The 24,859-nt window shown below is 39.2% G+C and overlaps 1 protein-coding gene across 7 annotated transcripts in view; it reads left to right on the forward strand.

Moving 5' to 3' along the window:
- Window positions 1-19,143, forward strand: part of abi2a (abl-interactor 2a) — a 29,828-nt gene extending 10,685 nt beyond the window's left edge. The window contains exons 2-12 of one of the 7 annotated variants that reach the window (XM_081368251.1): window positions 4,479-4,646; window positions 6,817-6,993; window positions 7,730-7,827; window positions 9,045-9,194; window positions 11,544-11,665; window positions 12,707-12,913; window positions 13,990-14,148; window positions 15,938-16,024; window positions 16,464-16,634; window positions 17,241-17,283; window positions 17,940-18,363. In XM_081368251.1, coding sequence (XP_081224377.1) covers window positions 4,479-4,646; window positions 6,817-6,993; window positions 7,730-7,827; window positions 9,045-9,194; window positions 11,544-11,665; window positions 12,707-12,913; window positions 13,990-14,148; window positions 15,938-16,024; window positions 16,464-16,634; window positions 17,241-17,283; window positions 17,940-17,955 — 1,398 coding nt within the window. In that variant the 3' untranslated portion in view covers window positions 17,956-18,363. Of the gene's footprint in view, window positions 1-4,478; window positions 4,647-6,816; window positions 6,994-7,729; window positions 7,828-9,044; window positions 9,195-11,543; window positions 11,666-12,706; window positions 12,914-13,989; window positions 14,149-15,937; window positions 16,025-16,346; window positions 16,635-17,240; window positions 17,284-17,939 lie in introns of all 7 variants that reach the window. The other 6 variants (XR_014030326.1, XM_081368249.1, XM_081368252.1 and 3 more) reach the window with 6 other exon arrangements.
- The last annotated feature ends 5,716 nt before the right edge of the window (window positions 19,144-24,859 follow it).

The raw sequence follows: 24,859 nt of genomic DNA on the forward strand, positions 1-24,859 counted from the left end.
CCTGTAGTACTGTACATATATTTAAATCCATGTGCTGTTCATGCCTCTTCTGTCTCTGAACTCATGCTTGGTATAACAATAACTGTCATTTAAAAATGACATTGATCACCTATAAACTCCGCTGAAGCCACACACTTGCTTTCCACATTTGGTTGCTGCTTCTCTATCTCTGTGTGAGTTTGTCATCATTACCGGCTCTAGTCTTGTATGTGGCTGATATACTGACAGGCAGCAGTTATAGTGACATGAACCATAATTCTCTTGCAATACGAGAGAACATCGTGCTGGGAGACAGATGCTTATATTAATTTGGCAAGTTCTGCATTCGTATGCTGGTGAAGATGAAAGAGAGATGAGTCTGTGTGTGTAGGAGGAGAGACGGTGTCGGCTGCTTTGAGTCTCAGTGTAGTCTTCCACATCTGTGATAATACATCCTCAACTGCATGTTCACATGACTACGCATCAGTGTTGTGGGTGCTGCTTTCAAACTCACAATTCATGTAGTCAAGCTGAAGCAGTTATATAAACTGTCATCTTTTTAATTATTCAGTTAACAAGATTTTATATATATATATATATATATATATATATATATATATATATATATATATATATATATATATATATATATATATATATATATATATATATATATATATATATATATATATATATATATATATATATAGGCCTCACACTGCATCCCCCCACTGCTTTTTATATATTGCTACCAGTACCAGCCATTCAAAAATGTATATTGGTCCGCCGTAAATCAGTGCTCAATAGTGTACCCAGAAGTCCCTGCACTGTACATCTCTTTTAAGCATCATACATACATACATATATATATATATATATATATATATATATATATATATATAATTCACTTAGACACACATCTTGCTGAAATGCGTTTTGTTGAAAGCTGTATTGAAAAGAACCCTCTGAATGAACAGATTTGCTCAGTTGAATTGTTCAGCACTACTTGAGACATCCTCTGACAGTGTGATTATTGCTTCAGCTAATTTGTAAGGTTCATTGCTTTCATTTGCACTGAGCTACAGTCACGCTTCTGAAATCGTAGTCAGTAATGTCACCGGCAGTCTGACACCCTGTTTGAAAGGCTCTTGCTGTTGAAAGAGGTCTCTGTTGAGGTGAAAAGAGCTTTGAGCACTGTGCATTACCATGAGGAACAAAAATGTCATCAGCATCTCTTGTTTTACCCACCTGTTCATTTTCAGTGTAATTATTTGAGTCATCCCTGAAAAATCAGTGTCCTTCTGCTGTGGCCAGTGCTGTGAGCATAAATTAATGAGCACACTACCGTGTAATTACCCACGAGCCCTGCCTCCATTTGTGTGCGACTGAAACAGAGATGTACTTTGTTGGTGGGCTGAGCAGTAAATGACTCCTGTTGTACCTGCTCTCTTTTCCAGTGCTGTTCATTTCAAATCAAAGCAGCTGAAACAACGAGCAGACATCCATCACCTCTCCCAGACCCACGACAGTGCAGGGGTCACAGATTTACACCTGTTTAAGTCATGTCTATCACTTTTTATATTATTTGCTCCTCAGGCAATTGCAAATCATTCAAGGTAATACAACTATAAACACAGAGAGAGCTTAGATTTTAGATTTTAGAGCTATTTGTATAGAGAAAACTGCAAATATATCTGGGATTTGGAAACTATTTATTATAATTTATATTTCTTTTATAGGCATTATGGTTCCCAGCCTGACAATAATACCCAACTTTGGTGAAAAAATGGTTTTAGTTGGAACTTGTTCTGAGATATTTAGATTTTTCTCTTTTTGTTCCTACTGTACTGTGTGTTTTTATTGAGTTTCCCGGATCTCTACTGAAAAGTGTAGGTGTGATAATATATTCAGTAGTTGTCCTCTGTGTCTCTTTGTCCACCTGAGCGTCTCTACATGAGCGGTGCTTTACAGCGTTTGTGAGGGATGTGTTTTCTCTCCAGATGCGTCTTCTCATTGTCTTGAAGGTTCAGCTCTGTGTAGGAGGGTCTCTCCTCCCCCGCTCCCTCTGCTCAGATGTCATCAGCGTGGGTCAGCGCACTGCGTCTGCATATTAGTGTCAGTGTGTCGTTGTGTGTCCTGGGGGAGAACGGGCCTTCCTGGCCTATGCCTGCCCACTGTATGCCCACGGCTTCTTCAGGGCCTGCTGTGTTTCAGTGCAGTAAACGCATGCAGTGGTGCAAATCTTTATGAAAATAAGTTAATCCATGCGAATGAATGATTTATTTTTCATGTCATGCGTTTGGCTGCTTGTTAACTGCTCTGCTATGGTGCAGCAAAAGAGATTCAAATCAGGGCTGGTTCACACAGAATGCGTTTGTGCTGTTAAAAAAGCGAGACGCACGTCAGTGCAAGGTCTAGAGACGCGTTTTTGTACTTTGAACTTGAGTGCCACGTATTTAGAATGCCGTGTCCTGCGCAAGACGCTGCAAAAGACACGAGCGCGACGGTTAAAGATGTCCATCTAGCTCTTTACATTGAAAAACAATGGAAAAGTAGCACAGTGGAATGGGAAAACGTGTTCTGCGTGAACAGCCCTTAAGATTATGAGTGGATGGAGGGGCTTTTTTGCTGATAAACTGATTTTATTAGCTTGACTGATTAGTTGGCCGATATTTTCTCATTTTGATATTGCATCAGCTTATAATCATGCTCACTGCTCTTTTAAATAATTAAATTTCATCTGTTGTCAAATTTGCTATTAGTTATTTGTATATAATACATGAAGAGTTCTGACTTTAAATTAAATTATAAAAAATTATCTTTTATTATTATTAAATAACTAAGCAAATAATTACTATTTAGCATGGGTGTCTAATCATATTGCTGTTATCACAATTTTTAAAGTGTATTTTAATGGAGTGTGATGGTTTTAACTCTAGGACTGAATAGGTAAAATTTTAATTTATAGTCCAGGTGATATGTGCAAAATTTGAGGTGATATGTTCACTTTTTCATAAAAGCATGAAACCTAGTACTCTTGAACAGTTTGGGTCCCTGAACATTTTCAGAAATGGAGTCATCGCAAAAACGCCTCGTGGCGGCCATTTTACTGACTCCATTTCTGAAAATGTCCAGGGCTGCAAACTGTACATGTGTACCAAGTTTCATGCTTTTATGAAAAAGTGAACATAATTTTCACATATCACCTTGGCTATTAGTTGGAAGTCAAAGAAATCATCAACTTTCATAGATTTTTTTAAATTTATTTTTATATTTTTATATATATTTACATTTCAACCATTTTCTCGGCATTAAATTAGCGATGGTAGCTGGCATGGCATTAAATTACACTGTGAAATAGGCCTAACTGGTTAATATTGCTGCTAACCTATCAATAACAGCATTAGCAACACTGCTCTCTTGTCTGGCACTGAAAACTCTTTATTAGTCAACCTAATAATTGTGTGCTTGTTTGGGTTCCACAGTGGTCTCTCGTTGAGTGGTCTGTTACATATATATGTGTTCAATAATATAGTGCACAGTCAAAAATATGTCTGGTTATGTGTGGTGACTGTTCCCTCCTGGTACCATCCTGGGACAAAGACAGGAATTGTGTTCAGAGACACACTCACGTACGCTTTCTCTCTGTCAGGCTTGGGATCAAAGCCTGGGTCATGTGACTGTGCAGCTTGATGTCACAGAAGAACTGCTTAGATCCTGACATTCCACACCAGGGGCGTCGCTAGACCCTTTTTACTGGGGCATGAGTCCCAGTAACATACAACTCGCACTGTGTCCCAGTGAAATATTACTGATAAATCCTTGTCTGATGGTGGATATTACTGTTTACAGACCTGGAAATCATTTTCCCTGATAATATTTCAGCAGTCATCTTGTGTGTTTTCTATCAGCTGCTTAGAATTAGAACCAGAATTGCAAAATTTGTAAATTGTTGCTTTGTGTCAAACGGTTTTGTAAAAACGGTTTTGTAAAAAGCTCTGGAATTGTTTGCAATTCTTCCGGACAGTTCACTTAAGCCCTGATGAGGTAGATAAATGAAACCATTGTAAGAAATTAAACTTGCAAACCATTTGTCAGCAATGAAGCAGCTCTTTATTGTGCTTACAGCTTGTGAGCACATCATTTTTTTTTTTTTTTATCCATTTGATTTGGCTTAATTCTGACTTACAAGGTTCTATTTTGCTTTGTCAGGTTTTTGGACAACTATGTTGAGAACAGCTCCTGCCATTTGTTCATTCATTTGTTCAAAAGAAAAGCTTCAGCAAAAGCGTAGTTCAAGTTAATCCACAGGAATGGAGACATGCTACAAATATTTAGTGAAAGTCAGTCACAGATCCACTGAAGTAAGACTTTCAGACTTATTGTCCAGCACAAATCACTCCAGGTACTCCAGTGGCACAGTTTGACTCTAAAAACTGTTTTAATGGCTGAACAAATTTAATGGCACACTGACTGTTACTATTTTGTTTCTCCATCAGTCTCCAGACAAGCATGTCGCTCTAGAAGAAACCAAGAACTACACCACTCAGTCCCTGGCCAGCGTAGCCTACCTGATCAACACGCTTGCCAACAATGTGCTCCAAATGCTCGACATTCAGGCGTCCCAGCTGCGCCGCATGGAATCCTCCATCAACCACATCTCCCAGGTAACCTGGCGATACACCACACCCCTTCTTAAGCCCTATTCGAACGGGACTAGTTTAACATGGAGAGGTGGAGTAATAATTACCAGAGCTTCTCTGTGATTTTAGTCCCCTCCGAATGTGCCAACTCAGTAATCATTACGGACAATGTCAATAAAGATTACAGCTACTTTTTACCTTCAGTAAAAAGGTCGGGAAAAATGACCTCGGGTAATACTAGTCCCGTGCGAATAGACCCGCTGTAAATATGTACGTAAATATTTCGTCATTTCCTGTTTAAAAGTAGTTTTCCGGGGTTTTTCAAGTATGTAGACGCTTGAAAAAGCATTCAGTTGCGTTCTAGACGCTGGGACAAGTCTGTGGCAAAACTCAAGTGTTTTCCACATACCATTCAGATCAGAAAGAAGATTAAAAGCACTTGTTAGAGGCACGAAACATCTTTTAGCGTTACGTATGTGAGGTGAGAAGTAAATGACTGTTACCTGGTTTAGGTAATGGGTAGTCTCAGCCTCAGAAGTCATGCCCACGGACTGTTGGCTGAACGTCTGATGCACAAGGCACACATAATGGGAAACACTTTGGGAATTTAGAAGTCGTCATCTGATTGGTTGAGTTCTACAGGAGTTCCAGGATATGTGTGTTGCATTCTTTAACAGTCCACCTGGAAACAAAGCCGTCGTGATGCCAAACCCCCTCATGGAAGAAGAAAGCTGCAGTGTTTACAACTGTGACAATGAGCGCTTATCAGGATCAGTTAAACGCTGGATTTTCAAAAGTATCTGAAGTTCACCATGCCATTGTCGCGATAAACTTGCACAACGTTCTTGAATTTATCATTTATTAGATGCACATCGGTAGGACATCGTCCTTGGCCAATGAAAGCTGCGATAGAGTCCAGACCTTCTGCCGTCAGTCTGAAGGTCTGGCTACGCAAGACTAGGTAAAAGAGAAATTATAAAACGATCTGTCATAAATGGTTCTGACACTAAAATAAGTGTAGAAATCTTTAGACTGTGGTAAATCCGCTTCATGTTGTGCAAATCATACATGTTGACGGTAAATCACTGTACTGTGGCCTATTGCTTTGATCAAACATGGTTTTCATAAATGACCACACATGTACGGTTACTAATGATTGTCTTGTTTTTGTTTGTCTTTGGTTTGCTGATCAGACAGCACCCGTGTCCAGTCAGTTTTCGGTCGATCTCATTGATTCTGTAATTAAACAGCATCCCACAGACTCACAGTCTGCATGGAACTGTGATTCAGCTACAGTGTAACTGCAGGGCTCTAGCGCGGCTGCTGTAGTGTTTTGTTCCTACCAAAGATATGAGTGAATGTTAGGGAGTTTGAGTTTTTAAAAACAAGAATGCATTGCGTGAACAAACTTATATACAGGGCTCAAAATTAACTTTACTTTTTTACTTGGTAGCACTGCACAGTTGCGGGGTCCACTGGGTTTTTTTAAGCAGCAATGGATGCGAACCAGATTCTAAACTTGGAAAGTGTACATTTCTCATGGATGATTTCTCTCATCCACTTTTCATGCTTGCTTTCTTTTGTCTCCATTTCTCTGATCTGTCTTCTCTCCACTGCCCTCATCCGTGGACTCAGCTGCTGCTCTGGACTCGAGCCCTATTTACTATATCACTGCCACTTAATGCTGAAAATCATTTAGCTGTGTTTGAGATGCCAGCAGCAAAGGCTTATCCCCCTCTGTGTTTCGTCATATTTTTATTTATTTAACAGCTGTCAACAGCATGGGCTCTAAAGCGATTAAAACTGCACCACAACATCTAATGCAGCTCTTCTTATGAAGTGCTTTTGACACGATCCTCTCCCAGAATCGCCGTGTGACATGAAACCGTACACCGCCGACAGAGATCTCAGGCCCCTCACAACCGCACGCTTTAATATTTTGACCTGCTTTCACAAATATGAGGCCAAACTCAGGCCATCCTTTTTCCTCAAGTTGTTCCTGCTCCAATGCCGCAATTTAATTCTTGCCACTGTAGCTTTAAAACTTCTGAATATGTAAATGACCTCTATTATGATTGGCATTGGCTTGTGAATATGGTTGTAGTTGTGAATCACGTCAAACCTGATTTCTGAATGATCCAGTTTAGTTTTGGTAGATCTTTTCAAACGTTTTTATTTGTTCTCTACTATTCAGACAGTGGACATCCATAAAGAAAAGGTGGCGAGGCGGGAGATCGGCATCCTCACCACCAATAAGAACACCTCCCGCACGCATAAAATCATTGCTCCAGCCAATCCCGAAAGGCCGGTGCGGTACATTCGCAAACCTATCGATTACAGCGCGCTGGACGATATTGGTCATGGTGTGAAGGTAGGACACAAGCTCTCTGGAGAAAAACTTTTTCTGACTAACATGTTTGTTTTGAACTAACAAATGGCAAAATCTAACGTGGGTTTTCTGTGTGTCTGAGATGTGTCACTAACCTCTCTGTGCTTCCTCTCACCTCTGTTCTCTGCTTCGCTCTTGGTTTAAGTGGTTGCTTAAGTTCAAGGTAAGGGCTTTTACAGCTGTCCTACGATCAGGTGACATGAATGGAGAAGGAATAAGGTTTGATTCCTTAGTTCATACTTAAGACCTAAACATTGACATTCTGTATTCGATCCGTTTTAGGTATTAAGCCGTCATGAAATCCAAAAATACTAGTTGATGCTGATTTGGAGATTCTGTAATCCTTTTTATAGATACATTAATGAGAAATCGAGAAGGAGTAAATAATATTTGAGTTTGACTTAGCGAATTTTGCAGGTCCGAAATTGAACAACCATTTGGCAATCATCCCTGTTTCTTCTTTCATCCTTACCATTTTATAATTGTTGCATGTGGCTCAGAATTCGGCGTGTTTGATTGTTCTGTTTGTTTGAGCTTTTCTTTGTTTTCTCTAAAAACTAAATGAGATCTATCTATCACTGCCTTTCTCTCTGTAGCTGTTTTTTTACGGCTGTACTAGGCCATTGTCAACTTGGATGCGGTTTTCCCTCCTCTTCCGTGAAACTGAGATGTTATCTTTCACAGCTGAAGGCTGTTTATGATGTTGATTTTGTCATAGGTCAACACGCAGAACATGAAGATGGGCAGCCTTCTTCGCACCACACCTCCCACACAGAAACCTCCCAGCCCGCCGATGTCAGGCAAAGGCACCATAGGGTATGTATACGGACCGTGTAGCTCTAGGGGTCACGACTGAAAGAATCGGCCGCTGAGATTGTGGTGGTGAACCACTCATTTGAAGAATTTGTTTATTATAATTTATACTCGGTCCTTTCATCTGATCATATCATTTAGTGTTTGTCGTAACGATTTTTCTAGGGCAACATCAGTGAGGCTTTCATTTCCCAGTAAAAGCCTGTTTTTCAGTGTAGGTCACACACAGCATGATGTGACGTGTCTCTAGTTGAGTAGTGTAGGGTCATGTCTTTTGTTTTGTCCTCAGGGAAAACTCAGCCTCATCCCCACTGATGACATTATCCTTCACATCCATTGCCTACTTTTATGCCAGTGAACAGCCAGATTTACATTTAGGCCAATAAAAAAGCGTGTTAAATGTGCTTTGGCATCTAAAATTGAGATCTGTGAAACTGATTATGAAACAGATCAGATATGCTATCTTTAAAGAGTGTTCATTAAGCCGGAGCTTGATATTTCTGTGTCCTGCCCTGTTTTCTGAACACTAGCTGTGCAATTGGTGCTCTTTTGGTTTCCTGTGTAGCCTCATGATGGCTGGTCATTGCAGGCCAGATAGTGTACTGGTGGACAGGTCTGCAACATAACACAACTAAAGCATTTTTCCTCATTAAATGCCGTATATTTGTGTCAGTGTCATAAAAAAGAAGGAATTTACGTGTAAAAAAAAAACAAAAACGCTTTTTATTTTTTTATTTAATTAATTAATCTTTGTTCTATTGTGTTTATTTGTGCTATTGCTCATAGTTCGATTATTTGTTCTTATTTTATTACAGACTGTTTACTTGACTTTAATAGTGTTTGAAATATATTTGAAGTTATATTTATGTATAATTTTTTTCTTTTGCAGTGTTCTCGCATTCCATGTAAAACAGATTGTTTTTATATTTTTACTAGCCAATGGCGACTCAAGTTTCAGTTTGTCCATAGAGGGTTGTGGCTAAGCACATTCCTTACTTTAATTTATGCTGATTAAACAAATACAGTAATTGGTCTGTAGTATTGTAGTACAGAAAAAAAAGATCTGTTACATTTGTGAAAATATCATGAATTATGATTGTTACAATTACACTAAAACGACTGCACACATAACGGTAATTAGAATCTGGTGGTGAAATTACCTTTAGCGTGAAAATGTCACCATGCAAAAAGGCAAATTATATATATGTTTCTCTTGACAGGAGACACTCCCCCTACAGGACACTTGAGCCAGTGAGGCCTCCTGTGGTGCCTAATGACTATGTCCCGAGCCCCACACGCAATACAGTGCCCATCCTGCAGCAAAGTCCTGTACGCACGGCATCTGTCAATCACAGGAACCGCACTTACAGGTACCGTTACCCACATCCTCTTCTCTCTGTCGAAGCAGATCTCACGCTTCTCTCGCACTACTCTCCATCTGCATTATAGTCACTGTATGTACATGTGTTTATCAGCTAGCATTGATTAGTTGGTTTTGCTGAGAGACATTGCTTCCCCCCAGCACTTCTAAAACAAGCATCGCTGATTGTCTGCACAATTGCATAATCTGAAACCTTGGCAACCAGTTGCGAGTGACGTTAGCAGCGCTCACATAAACGCATCGTCAGTCATGGAGGATAAAGACGCCTGAAGATGCTCTCAAATGACTGCAGAGCCTCGCTTTCTTCGAGATGTCTCCCATCTTAAAATGTAGTTTCTTCGTTTCATTTTTCCTGAGGATTTTTCAGATCAAGTCCAGTACATTGCAGAACAAGGTCTTTGAAGCTCCGACCTTTTCTTCTGTGCCTGGAATTATGTAACCGCTCTCACTTGTTCTCTTTTGATCTCTGTACCATCTGCAGGGATGCCTTGTTCTCTTTTGATCTCTGTACCATCTGCAGGGATGCCTGTAAAATCTTCATTTATGTTTTTGGCTGACACTTTTAGCCAGTGGTTTTTTTATAGTGGTGTTTCCTGAGGATAAAACCCCTGCCCTTGTTGTTGTTAGCGGCCCATTTTTTTTTACTACTTTTTAGCTACTGGAGCACCTCTTAATACACTCCTAAGCATTTCTCTAGTTTTCATCCTGAGCAATGAGTGTATGCTGGAGTCTTCCCACATGCGCTGGATCACTGCTTGTCACTCAGCATTTGATGCTGTTTTTCCCAGCACTCTCCCATCTGTCTGCTAGTTGGAAATGTTATTGAACATCTTGACTATGACACAAATGACAATGGCTGTTCCCTCCTAAAGTTTAGAGGGACTGATCATTTGTATCATATACATTTTAATTCAAATTTGAGAACATTTTAATATCATTAGAAATCTTGCAGAGGCTACAGACAGTTTGGAGTTGTCAGAGCCTTGGCACAATGGAGGCACACATGCTCTTGACACATTAGAGCTGTAGCACTTCAAGGATGGAGGTTTTGAGTCCAGTCTATGTTGTGTCCTAATCCCATTTCCCCTCATAATTATAGGGATGCACCAAAAACCTAAGATTTTCAGGCGAAACAGCTATTTTTGGTTTTGGAGGGCAAATCAATGATTAGCACGATGGCACGGTTTGACTGTTCAGTGTCTATTTTGTACACACAATGTGGATAAGCAACAACAGTGAACTTTTCTGGCTGGTAAACCCTTTCGAACTACCATTGGTCCATGGCGATTACGTAATGTGTAGATGGGCTCTGGGACTCCTCCGTCTTTGTCGTGGAAATCTTCTCCGATTCGTTTTTTCTGTTCAGTCCGTTAATGTCAGACGTGAGTAAAAACATGAACGCACTGGAGAGCTGCTTTATAGTAGAGATTGAAGTTGTTTTACACGTTTAATCTTTAAAGCTGCTTGCTGTAAAGCAATCGATTATATAAAGTGCTAAATAAACATGACATGTCTTGACTGGTGCGCTGAATTGCAGAGCTGATCTAAGCATATCCACATCTGTGATCAGATGCTTTCTTAACTGCTGTTTTGTCACTGCTGTCATTTTTGGTGTGTTTATTTTGTTATTGAGAGAAAACACACAGCACATATTTACATGATCATCTAAACGCCGCTTTCAGACGTGTAGGTGGCTTCGGGATGTTTGCTAACAGTATACCAGGTATTTCAAGCTTCTTTTTACCTCCAGGCTAGTGTTTTTTTTATCCTGGTGCTGGGGATACTCCACTTTGCACATTTTGTATGTCTCCCTTATTTATAACACCTTATTTAGATCATCAGCTCATTAGTTGAGAGCTCCATTAACTGAACTAAGAGTGTCATATAAGAGAGATATACAAAATTTGCAGAGCAGTGGATTTCCAGGACCATGATTGAAAACCACTGCTCTAAGCAAAGAACGAAAAAGAACTTCGCCATGAGTATATCAGGATCTTAAGAAATGGGGATTTAAGAGGATTAAAGATTGGAGAAGTCCGACATACATTACCTGAGAGAAGTCAGTTGTTTCACCGAAAGATCAAGTCGTGACATTTTGATAAATAATGACATAAAATGACGTAACGTCTCTGCTGTTGCTTCTGTTCATTCTGTTTCACAAATGCTGCCATCTCATGTTCTTGGTGTCATAGCAACATGACATGGGCTGGTCTAAGTGTGGTTTTGTCATGTGTGAGGCTGTTGGTCCATGTATGGAGATCTCTCTCTCTCTCTCTCTCTCTGTGTGTGTGTGTGTTTGAGAGCGCTTACATGACATGAGTGTGTATAATCTGTTCAGCAGTGGGAGCAGTGGTGGCAGTCATCCCAGCAGCCGCAGTAGCAGTCGCGAAAACAGCGGGAGCGGAAGTGTGGGTGTTCCCATCGCTGTGCCCACACCCTCTCCACCCAGCGCCTTCCCAGGTGACATCTTCATCTCCTCTCTGACTTCACCTAACAACATATATATTCACATACACATACATTCTCTGGCTAAAATTATTTCTTTTTTGATCATTTAGAATAAGTTCTTAAGAAGTGTGATATAATCTTGCTAACATCTGACTTTTTATCCAAGATCAAAAAAACAAAAAAAAAAAACAAAAAAAAAATGTTCATGCAAAAGATAAAAATGTTCATCCATTTACCCTCATGTTGTTCCAAACTTTTATGGATTTTGTTTTGTGGAGTACAAAAGGAGTTGTTATATTTCCACTGAAAAACTTGCATTCAAAATCTAGTCTCTTACAAGCAATAACTAATGAAATTGTATTGTTCTTTTGTGTCGAGTGATAGAATTGTTTTTCATAAATCAGAAATACAATAGTTTTCAATGGCTGTGAGTCAATATTTTCAGTGAATGACTTTGAAATATTGGTCTTATCACAAAACTATCATATAGCTTCAGATGTAGAATATAACACATATGTTAGAAGAATAATTTAAAATAGACTTCTTTTCACTTTATTATTCACTTCAGGAATGGAAAAAGCGGCTTGGATGACAGGTTGAATTGCTTCTGTTGGGGGTGGGAATTGGTGTATTTCAGCAGTTTCTATTGTATTTCCTCTCAAACGACTGAAACAAGGAATTTTCTGAATAAGGCTATAAATTAACATTTAAAAAATTCAACAGTAACATCAGGGTTGTTCAATCCTGCTCCAGAAGTGCCACTGTCCTGCAGACGTTAGCTGCAACACACCTGTCTGGGTGTTTCTGGTGATCCTGAACACCTTGATTAACTGGTTAAAGTGTTTAATTAGGGCTGGAGCTAAAATGTGCTGGAAGGTGGTGGCCCTCGAGGAGCAGGATTGAACACCCCTGATGTAAATAGTCTTCAGAAAAGCAGAATTGTGATTTTGTGCTCAGCTTCTTAAATCATGCCCCCACATTACCTCCCTTTATGTGAAATGCAAAAGCATTTCTCATTTGGTTTCCTTCCTCTCTCCTCGTTTTACCCTCAAGCTGTTAGTGCCAGCACACCTTCAGCTCCAACTAACTCCACTCAGCCTTCTTTCACTTCCTCTAACTTAACCCCCACACAACCCTCAATCCCTGAATCTGTCGACTCCACTGAGAGCTCTCTGACCCCAGAGAAAGGCTCTCCTACCTCCCAGCCACCCCTCACTACAGCTGCAGCTAGTGCTACATCCAACACCGACCCTGGGACAGGTGAGTCCGCCACTGTCTGAATCCTCTCCAGTCCATCACACCCTCTACCCTCGTGTCATTCCACACCTGCTGAGACATCATGCTATTCTGTGGTGAATTTTTGGTCTTTGTGTGCTGCTCATATTGTTTCCTCATGAGTCTCTCGAGCTGTTTTCATTGTTTGTTTGTTACAATTCTAACTTGGTACATTTGAGTCCTCAACAAAAGTACCAATGTGACTTCTATACTAGCAGCATGTTTCTCTGTTGCTTGATGACCCACAAAGTGGCTGTGGGATTGTTTTGGATCTTTTTGCTGACAATGAAGAGTTAAATAACTGTTGTATACAAGTACAAATTTAGCATCTTTTGTGTTAAAAATCTGGAAACCTCATTGGTTTCCCTGCAATTTGGTGAGAAGTAACAATAATTTATGTAAAAACAAAAAAAATCCTTTCACAGATTTTTTTTTTTTTTGGACTAAAACTCAAGTAGAAAAATAAACATCATACTTTCTCATTTTCTCATACTTTTCATATTTTAGTGTTAGACAAGTTACAAGTTTGCAAGTTTCTTTCAGTTAAAACAGCTCAAACATGCATTTTAGTCTGGGACTACTAGGCTTAAGCCTTGTCTGTGAAACCAGTGGCTAGTGTGAAAACCTTAGTCCAGATCAATTTAGATCAGGGTTTCTTAAACTCGGTCCTGGAGGGGCAATGTCCTGGACAGTTTAGCTCCAACCCTGATTAAACACACCTGAGCAAGCTAATCAATGTCTTCAGGATCACTAGAAATTCACAGCTAGGTATGTTTGATCAGGGTTGGAGCTAAACTGTGCAGGACAGTGGCCCTCCAGGACCGAGTTTGAGAAACCCTGGTTTAGATCATGACGTTTTCATGACATTCACGCTTTGCTTTTGTACCATTGATCCATTTGATCTTTATGGAAAAATGCTTGTCCTTAAAAGGTCTGACTGTAGACCTCTAACATTCTTCTCATTTATTTTTAACTGTAAGGAATTATGGTGGTGTTTCTCAGAAATGAACATGATCAGTCTGCAGTCATTCTTTTGTCTCATGACTGTGTTGTTCGTGCAGGTGTTCCTCAGTTCTACAGCATGAACAGGCCCGTCCCCAGACAGATCTCACCCACAGTGGGAGGTTCGCTGCCGTACCGCCGGCCGCCCTCAATCATGGGTCAGACGTCCATGCCCTCCAGCCAACAGAATGGAGGGCCCTATTACAATCAGAACCAAGGTACCACTCTCACTATTCATACCTAACATCCCAGAAAGGATGTCAAAACACCCAGTTCTGCTTATTCGTCAAAGGCAGTTTAATTTGTTCTTTGATATTATGAATACCTCATAGTTCCCCCACCTGCATTTTACTTTCTTTTAACATTTGAATTTGACACCATCATATTTCTGCACATTAATTTTTATTTTGTAGTAATATTTCTGTCAATGTTTTTAAAGGTGAAGCATGTATGATTTTTCTGTTAAATTACATTCTTATCCCAGGTTATAATTCATTGACTACTATTAGTAAGCCAATCATATGTTTATCTCCCCCAAAAGTGTAAACATTGAGCCTATCAGGCACTATCTAACCAATAAGAGCAGTCCACTCTCAATCTCTTTCCAGCTCAACCTATAGCAAGAGTTTGGGGCGTGGCCAGAGGGTGTCTAGGTTGTGGGATCATGGATGATGCATTACATAGGAAAAGACATTATAGTTATAGAAGTGCAAGCCAAAACTCACTGCATTTAAACCTTCAAGCATTAAAGGATCATGAAGAAAAAAACCAGGGCATTGTGTGATGCAACACACTACAATGCCAGCAGCCATATCACCCTGTAGCCCAAGACTGGTTGCCCACTGAAGCTAAGCAGGGCTGAGCCTGGTTAGTACCTGGATGGGAGACCTCCTGAGAAAACCAGGTTGCTGCTGGAAGAGGTGTTAGAGAGGCCAGCAGGGGGCGCTCACCGTGTGGTCTGTGTGGGTCCTAACGCCCAGTGTAGTGACGGGGACACTATACTATCAAAGAGCACCGTCCTTCGGATGAGACGTAAAACCGAGGTCCTGACTCTCTGTGGTCATTAAAAATCCCATGGCATTTCTCGTAAAAAGAGTTGGGGTGTAACCCCGGTGTCCTGGCCACATTCCACACATTGGCCCTTACCAATCATGGCCTCCTAATGGCCCCCTTACATTGAATTGGCTCGATCACTCTCTCTCCACCTATAGCTGGTGTGTGGTGAGCGCACTGGCGCCGTTGTACTGTGGCTGCCGTCGCATCATCCAAGTGGATGCTGCACACTGGTGGTGGTTGAGGAGACACCCCCTGATATGATTTTAAAGCGCTTTGGGTGTACAGTAGTACTCATTCTATATAAATGCCTCATTCTAATGGACACGTCAGTACCACACAGCATCATCATCATGCTGACTGACAAATGTTCCAGTTTATAATATTTTCTTTGTGTCCAGTGTAGTCTTATACAGTTGTGGCACATCATGTCAAAAACTGCACGCAGTGCAGATGTGTTTGAGTTTATTATAAGCGAGACGCTTAAGTTTGCTTTAGACAGTGTTTATCTAAATTGCTTACTCATGACACACCGCAACACATCTAAAAGTATTCCTAATATGCTGTAAAATATATTATTGAAAGTAGCCTACATTTACCTGTTGAGACATGCACCCTTATGAGCTGTATTTGTGATTTGAGTTGGGTGAGGCGCAAAGGGCCAAAGAGGCGTTTGCAAGGTTGTTTGAAACGACATACTTCACCTTTAATGATACATTGTTGTATTAACAGAGTGTTTAGAGTGTTACTTTAATGTATAAATGGGTTAGTGTTTGAACCTCTCTATCTGGTGTAGATCCATCCTTTCTGCAATGAGGTAACCACTTCCTGTTTGCACACTCAACTAACTATCTACTGTCTTCTGTTTTTCCCTTACACATTCACTTTCTTTATCTTGGTTCATTGCTCACACTCCCCCCTTCCTCTGTGCTTTTTTGTGGTCTTGTGGACTAGCCTCAGTGGCCCCCCCTCCCCCCTCCATACTGCAGATCACACCCCAGCTTCCACTGACGGGTTTTGTGGCTCGCGTACAGGAAACCAGTAAGTGGCTTTGAGCTTCTCCAATGAGACCCTCCAGCATTCAGAGACACACACATACACACATTCAGCTCAAAGCAGCTTGTCTAAAAGCACAAGAGCTGCTGCTGAAAGCATGCAAATATACCTATAATACTTGTTTTAGGTTAGTCAATTGATTACAAATCTACATTTTATTAAATGAATATCAATATTTCCTAAGAAAAAGCACTCAAGCTGAAAACTTTGTGGCAGATGAGTAAATCCCTGAATACAGGTGCATTCATGTGTGTATGCATCTGTCTATCTGAGGAGTGTAACTTTCATCACTGTTTCTTTTTCACAGTAAACCATCCATATCACATCAGAACTTCTTGCTCTCTCTACATGGATCCATGAGCTTGCATGGCCTTCTCATCTGGAGTCGTGTGTCTCCTGTTCATTTCTCTACTCTCTCACTCAGTTTCAGATGCGCCTCCCCCACCTCCCCCTTCAGAAGAGCCGGTGTTTGAGGAGACGCAAAATCCAGCTCCTCCTGAAGACTATGAGGAAGGAGAGTCTTCTGTGGTGGAGTACAGTGACCCTTATGCTGAAGAAGACCCACCCTGGGCTCCACAAACTTATCTGGAGAAAGGTACACTGAAAATATTTTGAAGATGCTGGTTAGATTAATCTCACAATATTATTGGCTAACTAGGGCATAACAGTGATGGTCATGAGGACAATTTAATGCGCTCGGTTAAACTTTATATTAGGTGTCTTTAGTGCATGCATAAAAAAAAAAATTGTTAGGTAAAATGTACTTATTGTGTTCATATTGTATTGCAAAACACTTGTGCTGCTATTGAGGTGGGATACTGGTCTAGTGGGTTGAGGATAAGTAAAGGAAGGGTCTGCAGGGTCTAATTATAGATGTAATTACAGAAATTAATCCAAGCAGGTATTTTTTAAATAGAAGTACAAAATATGTGCATTGTAACAAATGATTAATTTAAATGTTAGTACATGCTATTCAAAGACACTTGTTATAAAGAGGGACCTTGTGCTCAGTGTTGACATCATTACCATGATTTGTAAAAGGTTGGTGTTAAATGGCACTGATAGAGTATTATCTTATTCACAACTGAAAGCATCATTGAATTAGCAAAAAAATATATAATAAAGACACTAGTGTTAATTTCGTTAATGAAATCTATGATGAAAAAAAAGCTTGTTGACGACCTTTTTTTCTATGACTAAGACTGCGGAAGCAGCGCAGATGATCTGAAAACACCAACAAACGAGTAAGCTGGAGTTCAGCGATCTCCATTTTTAGATATTCTGTCATACAGCCAGTCTGTGTTTCTTCACGAGCCACTTGTGCTGTTTGCTGCGACTAAATCTCTGATCAAACCTTCTCAGTGATGAACTGTAATAAATCCAAACATGGATCTTGACTACATTTGTGTAATAACGGCACCTCTGTGTGAAAACAGTCTTTTGCTGTTGTTTTAATAGAAAAACATTAATGTAGTTTGGAATTATTGGATTACTAGAAATTAATCTGACATAAGTTTCTTGTTTGACTAGTTTTCATAATGTAGCCAGAGAGTTTTCATGTATGGCATAGCCTATAATAAATCAGGAAACTAGACGAGTAAAATAAACCATGCATATGGGTTGACATTCGCTTGATTTGTTCCTATAGGTGAAAGTGCAGTAATCCTGATGAAATGTAAAAATAGATTTCTCAAATGAAAACAATCGTTGTGATTCTAATGTGAAGTTTTTGACTAAAATACTCAGATATTTACTTGACTAAATATGAAAACTAAAAAGCTGACAAAATGAACACAAACACACAAGTGGTGGGAATGTGTAGAACTGTGAATGATGGGTACTCAAATTTCTGCATGGGCCATTGGTAACTTGCCGGCCTCTTTGTTTTTCCCGCTCTTAGTGGTGGCAATCTATGACTACATGCAAGACAAGGAAGACGAATTGTCTTTCCATGAGGGGGCCATCATCTATGTGATTAAAAAGAATGATGACGGTTGGTATGAAGGCGTGATGAGCGGCACTACGGGACTCTTCCCTGGAAACTACGTTGAGTCCATCATGCACTACACTGAGTGAGCATGTCCTGTCTCTCTCTCCTCCACCTCTCAACGCCCACCAGCGCTAATCTTACACTGCAGAACAGCGTACTGCATACAAACCATGCTAATAACAGGCCGTGCTCACAGACGAGTGGTGCGACTGAAAAAAGGACGCAATATGAAGATGGACATCCAGATGTTACAGACCACACTTTTGCACCAAGGACTGAGAAAACTATTAGAGAACTAAAATTATATAAATAAAAGCCTAACATGTTTACTTTTACCTTGAATGAAGGATACAGCGTTTGAAGTTGTGGATATGCATAAGCTAGATTTGGAGTGGGTACATTGTTGTCTGTATTTCCATATTTCATAACCTTGCCTATTCCACAGCATTGCAGTGTTTTGGTAGGCAGCACTGGGGCTGACTGATGTCTCTGAAACGGATTTATTTTTTGAACGGCCTGAGGTGGGTTCATGGTGTTTTACAGTGAGGTCACGTTCAAAAAGGGAATTCATTACAATCGTATTTTGAGGAAAAATGAAAGTGTGGCACTGAACAGAGAGAGTGAAAATTGAGAAGATGCTTTATTTATTTCATGTTGTGACAGTTTAAGGTTATCTTTAACTGTAAAGTGTTTATTTTATTAATTGTTTTATATCTTTACTCTCTCCCATCTAAGAGAATCTGTTTCAGCCGGTTTGTTGAAATAGTAAATATTTGTGCAAACAAAGTATAATTCATGGTGTCTTTGCAGGGTCTGAATCATGTGCATAAAGGTCTCACCTAGGTTTAACTTTACTTTTTTTTTTACCATCACTAAATATATTTCATACATTTATGGCTCACTTTTTGTTTATATTTCCCCCTACGAGAATCAGTCAGCCCTGACACATGCAGTACTAGACATATCTAATAACCTCATGAACAGTTTGACTTTTTTTTTTTGTTTTAAATATTGTGTAGTGAATGATGCTAACCAGTTGGTTATTATTTAAGTGAATGTAGTGTTTCATAGACTGCATGCTTAATAAAAATAAAACAAACATTTTTACATTTCATTTTTTTCTTATTTTATTTACAAGGTTCCCACAATAATGGAAAGCCTGAAATATCAGGACATTTTCAAGTTATGATTTCCAGTCCTGAAAAAATATGGCAATTACTAAACTTTAGTCATGTGAAATAAAGATTTCACCAGCTAAAAATGCAGCTTTATTTTTACCATACTGGTTGATGGACATTTGAACAATTTAAAGGGGTAGTTCACCCAAAAAATTAATTTCTATCATTAATTACTCACCCTCATGTCGTTCCAAACCCATACGTCTTTCGTTCATCTTCAGAACAATTTTTTTTTTGATGAAATCTGAAATATTTCTGTCCCTCCACTGACAGCTACGCAACTACTACTTTGACACTTCAAAAAGTTTATAAAGAGATCGTAAAACTATGACTATGAATTTAGTGTCCAAAGTCAAAATTTTATGAAGCGATTCGATCAAATTTAATTTAAAGGGGGGGTGAAATGCTATTTCATGCATACATGCAGAGTTTTTTTTTTTTTTTACACTTTTAAAGAGTTGGATTCCCATGCTAAACATTGACAAAGTTTCAAAAATTAAATTGTACGTTTGAAGGAGTATTTCTGTGCCAAAAATATTGTCCTTCCGGTTTGTCACAAGTTTCGGAAAGTTTTTTTCGAGTATGGGTCTGCGTGACGTCAGCTGGGGCGGAATTTCCTTATATGGGTCCTAAGGGCATTTCTCCACGAAGGACGCGGGCGCGCGCGCGCACTCGTAGACCTGGGGTGCGTTTCCCGAAAGCATCGTTGGCCAACTATGGTCACAAGTTCATCGCAATGTCCATTGAACTCTATTGGTAACGACAGAACTTGCGACCATAGTTGGTCAACGATGCTTTCGGGAAACGCACCCCAGAGCGAGAGAGCAAAAGCAGTACCTCATCAAAGCACTCTGCTCGGCGTTTGGAAGTCAATGTCACCAAAGAAGTGTGTTTTTGGTTGCCAGGGCAAGACAACCCTGCACAGATTCTCAAAGAAACCGGCGTTAAGGGACCAGTGGATGGAGTTTGTTTTTTCAGAGCATCAACGGAGTTGTGTAGACTGTTTGTTCCCTGCATTTCGACAATGATTGTTTTATAAACAAAGCCCAGATCGACGAATTTGCAGATCATCTAATGCTTAAGGATCGAGCAGTCACAATGATAAAGGTTCGCGGTCGCAGGCGGTGAGTAAAACTGCTTCAGATGTCTCTGTGTGTTGTTAGCTCGGCGCGTTAGCACAGCTTTAGCTCCGCCCACACGGCCCACCCCCAGCCGCTCGTTTTTTTTCCGGAAAGACTCGGTACAGCCTATCTTTCTTTTATAAATATAATAAAACTAAAGACTTTTTGGAGATATGAAGGATGCAATACTACTCTATAGGTACTCAAGATTAACAGGAGATTGAGTGAAAATGAGCATTTCACCCCCCCTTTAAGCTTTTACTCACATTTAAACATTGATCAATGAACATAAACAGAAGCTCAACCGAACCTGCTTGATGCACGAGAACAAATCTTATCGGTTTTTGCAGAAGCTTTACATGAGAATGAACCTCATTGGTTCTCACACGTCAAGTAAACATGCTAGAGCTTCTGTTTACCATAACTGATGTGTGAGTTGATGAATGCTTATATGTGAACAAAAGCCTAAATTCAATCTGTTCATCATATAAAGCAATTTTGTCTCCTCAGAAAATTTGGACTAAACAGCTCAATTCATATGGATTAGTTTTACGATCTCTTTACGAACACTTTGACGCGTCTAGTTGAGTAGCTATCTCAGATTTCATCAAAAAGATCTTCATTTGTGTTACAAGGATGAACGAGTCTTATGGGTTTGGAACGACATGAGGGTGAGAATTTAATGGAGAATTTTCATTTTTGAGTGAACTATCCCTTTAAGTATATGTTAGTACCTGAAACATCCAAAAAATGTGGGAACTCTGTATTTAATTAGTTCCTCATTCCACTTTTGTTATTGATCCTCCTTATACCCAGTTTAAGACTTTTTTATGACATGGACAATGTCCAAATGTTATAGTATTAATCTGGGTGCTCTATAAATGTTTATGCTAAATATATTGTGCCATTTTGTAATGTGTTTTGAAATGTGTATAAGCTACATTTGACAATCACTGATCTTTTTTCTCTCCTGCTACTAAAACAGTTTTCCATTTTGCAGGACCTAAAGTCTGACTCCTTTGTGATACCGCCATCACGAAACTGAATCTGAATCTTATGTAAAGAACAGATGGAGAGTAGAGCCAGGTGGGCGAATCCCTCACTCTACCCTACAAAAATACCTGGCAAAATGTGACGTTCAGAGGGCTTAGTTTAAAAGCACATCAGAGAGATGACAAATATTTCTATTTTAACATAAATATAGTGATTTTTGTAATCGATTAAAGCCCATTAACTCAATATTCTTGTGTGGCAATATGTGTATATAACTAAATAAAAGTATGAACATCAGTATTTCCATGTGTGAGGATGAAACTAAATGTGCAAAACCTTTTCCTTCCCTTTATTACCGTAGTCATTTTCACGTAAATTGTGCCTGATCGCTCTAAAACAGCACATTTTCAGCTCTTTCTTAAAAGACAGTCGTATGGGTCCAGATACGAAAGTGAAGAATTGTGTTGACCATAAGCTTTCTGTTTTTTACTTCTTTCCACACTGTTATTGATGAATGTGCTGCTTAGGGGAGTTTATAGCAAAATGTCATCTCAGATGGAGTTGAGCTCAGTGTTTGGGATACACGCCCATGTTCTTTTTCAGACTTACGTAACTTGGCAGTGAACAGGGGTCCAGATGGCTTGAGACGTACGTAAGAGTGCTGGAGGTTTGCACACTCAGACGCCCACAGGCTGTTAGCTGCAGAGACGGAGAAGAAGAGCAGTTATTCTGATGTGAACGCGACATACAACCGCTATATCTTTAACATAGTTATATCTCCTGTGGATTTACTCCACATCTTTATATAGTGTTATATTGTTTTTTTTTATTATTATTTTGCTGTAAGGATACTGCAGCTATATATACACAGCAAAAAATTGCAACAACACAAGAAAAAAAGTGAATGTTTGTGTGAAAACTGTGCAAATCAAAGCTCAGTTCTGTGAAAAGTCCCTGCTGTGAGAACAAGATATCAAATGAGCAGTGCTGTTTATCAGAAGTTTGGGGAGAAAATGCTTGTCAGTATACTTGTGTTTCTCTAGCAGTGGTTTTGTATGTGTGGTTTTTTTTTTATCAGGATAATGTTAAAATAATTACATTATTGTCATGTTTTTGCTATAACTTGGGTAAGTGGAAATCAACTGATTAAAAAATGTGGGAACCTTGTATTTAATTAGTTCCTCAACTTCCTCATTCCGCTTTTGTTCTTGATCCCTCTTCTACCCAGTTTCAGACTTTCATATGACATGGACAATGTCCAAACGTTACAGTATTAACAAGTGGAAACAATAAAACTACACTAGCATGCATTAAAATAAGAGTTTAGCCTACTATACTAGAAAAACAGTTTTGTTCATAAACATCAGGTTGGCACATGTGTTTTATGTTGTAATTTCACACAAGTGATTAATTGTATGTCGCCCAAAACAATTACCTTTAACATTTCCTTCATTTTAAGGATATGTTTTGTATAGACCTATATTTTATATAGGCTATGCTAGTCTATTTTCTTTCTTTTTTTTTTTTGTTGCTAGCACTTAATACTTCACTTTTCAAAACACTTCAAGTTCACACAGTGAGCACAACATCAGTCTATATGGGCTAAACTGTGGATCATTTATCATTGCTTTGGCATAAAATACATTCAATGACTGTATCATTCAAATTACACAATTTTTTTTAAGTTCAAATCCTAACAAAACTGAATAAGACAGCAATTTGCCACATTGACAGAGATATACCATACGGTTATATCAAATCTAAAAATTTAAATGCTTTTAAAACAATCAGATTTAGCTAAACACCTGTACAGTTTGATTATAATCTATCCAATTCAGGGATAATTTTGTACTGTAATGTAAACATGGACCATGTAATATACATGGCAGTGAATGCTTAACAGAGAGCTGTCATTGAATCGTCGTGAAATTTAACACAAGAAATAATTGTATAATCAGTGTTTTTATGAGGGACAAACTTAGTTGGGTGACAAACTTTGCTAGTGTTATGGAAGAATGAGTTGATTTAAGACATGAATTAAGTGTTTTGGTAGGTTTAGTGTTTTGGATGGGAAATTAACTGTTTTAAGATTTAAAGATTTACCTTTGAAAAACTAAAGGACCTAAGTATTGAGAAACATATCCTAGGCTAGCAATTGTTAAAATAAATAAATAAATAAACAGTAATGGTAGGTTCCGCTGTGACAAACTCACCCATATAGTGTGAAAAAAGTTTTTTTTTTGTTTTTTTTTTTGGTACCAAACATTAAAGATTGTGCATACTGAAATTTACACTCGAGAAGTAGAGAAATTAGGAGTGTATCGATTTCATATCACTGAGAACCAAGAATATACCAAGGACCAGATATAATAGTGCTTTAAAAATAAAAAAAGCCCATTCACTGACATTTTGTTGGGATGGGTGCTCAAAGAAGGAAAAATTGCACACTACAAAATTGCACACACAAAAAAAATAAGTTAGCCTAGTACACTGTAGAGCAGAGGAGCTGGGTTTAAGAAGAACATCTGTAAATGACTTGCATATTTATTTACCATACCCATACACTCATGGAGATGTTTAATACTCAACAGATTTCTTGAAAATTACCAATTCACAAAGAGAGAATGGTATTTTAGCATCAACTATTTATACATATGCTATCATGAGCACAGGCAACAACACTCTGAACATGCTTTACCATTCTTACTATACCAATATTACTTAGGTGCATTTACACTCCAATTACAGTTGCATGAAGAATGGTACGAGATTAGTGTTTTAAATTTATAATTTTGAATAAAGAAATATGAAATGGGAAAAAAATTGGCAATTTTATAATTTTCTATATGAAGCCAAAACCGCCAGTAGATGGCGGCAAGTCTTGATAAGTGAGTAAAATATTAAATATCTGATTCGTTCAAACTGGCTGATTCAATTAAATTCGAAACACCACAAGGAGACCCAATTGTTCTGATTGTGAAATTGAGCTAAAACCCTTAAAACTGACATCAATGTGTTATATCTGCTTACGGTTTATTGAACTGTTGTATTAAAACATTTGCAATCGTCCTGATATTCGGGAAAACAGCACTTTTGCTCGAGAGATAATTTTGGTCAGGTGGCATTTTCAAACTTGCACGTGGACGCCTACACCACGCCATATAGTCTCTTGCTTGTTGTTGTCAGGCTATTGCCTAAGTTAGACTGGCGCTATGAAAATATTTAATAGTGGTTTAATTTGACAGCAGTGCAAAACAATGCAGAAACTTAAGATAAACACTATCGTTACCTTGCTGTCACCGGTGAATGCCGCTCCGCTCGATTTGTGTTGTGGCGGGATGCGCAGTTGCGCACTGCGCAAGGGCTCGTGCTGCGAGGGCCAATGGGTGGAGCTTGACGTCCACATCCCCCTCGTGGACGTAATGGGTGGAGCTTAAAGGTCCAGCCACACCCATATAACCCTACGTCAAGAGATGGAGTATCATGATATAGTCGTTAGGCTTGTTTGAGATGCGCCTCGCCTCGCCTGAAATGTAGG

This window comes from Scardinius erythrophthalmus, assembly GCF_964197995.2.
Source record: "Scardinius erythrophthalmus genome assembly, chromosome: 6".
Classification (NCBI taxonomy): domain Eukaryota; kingdom Metazoa; phylum Chordata; class Actinopteri; order Cypriniformes; family Leuciscidae; genus Scardinius; species Scardinius erythrophthalmus.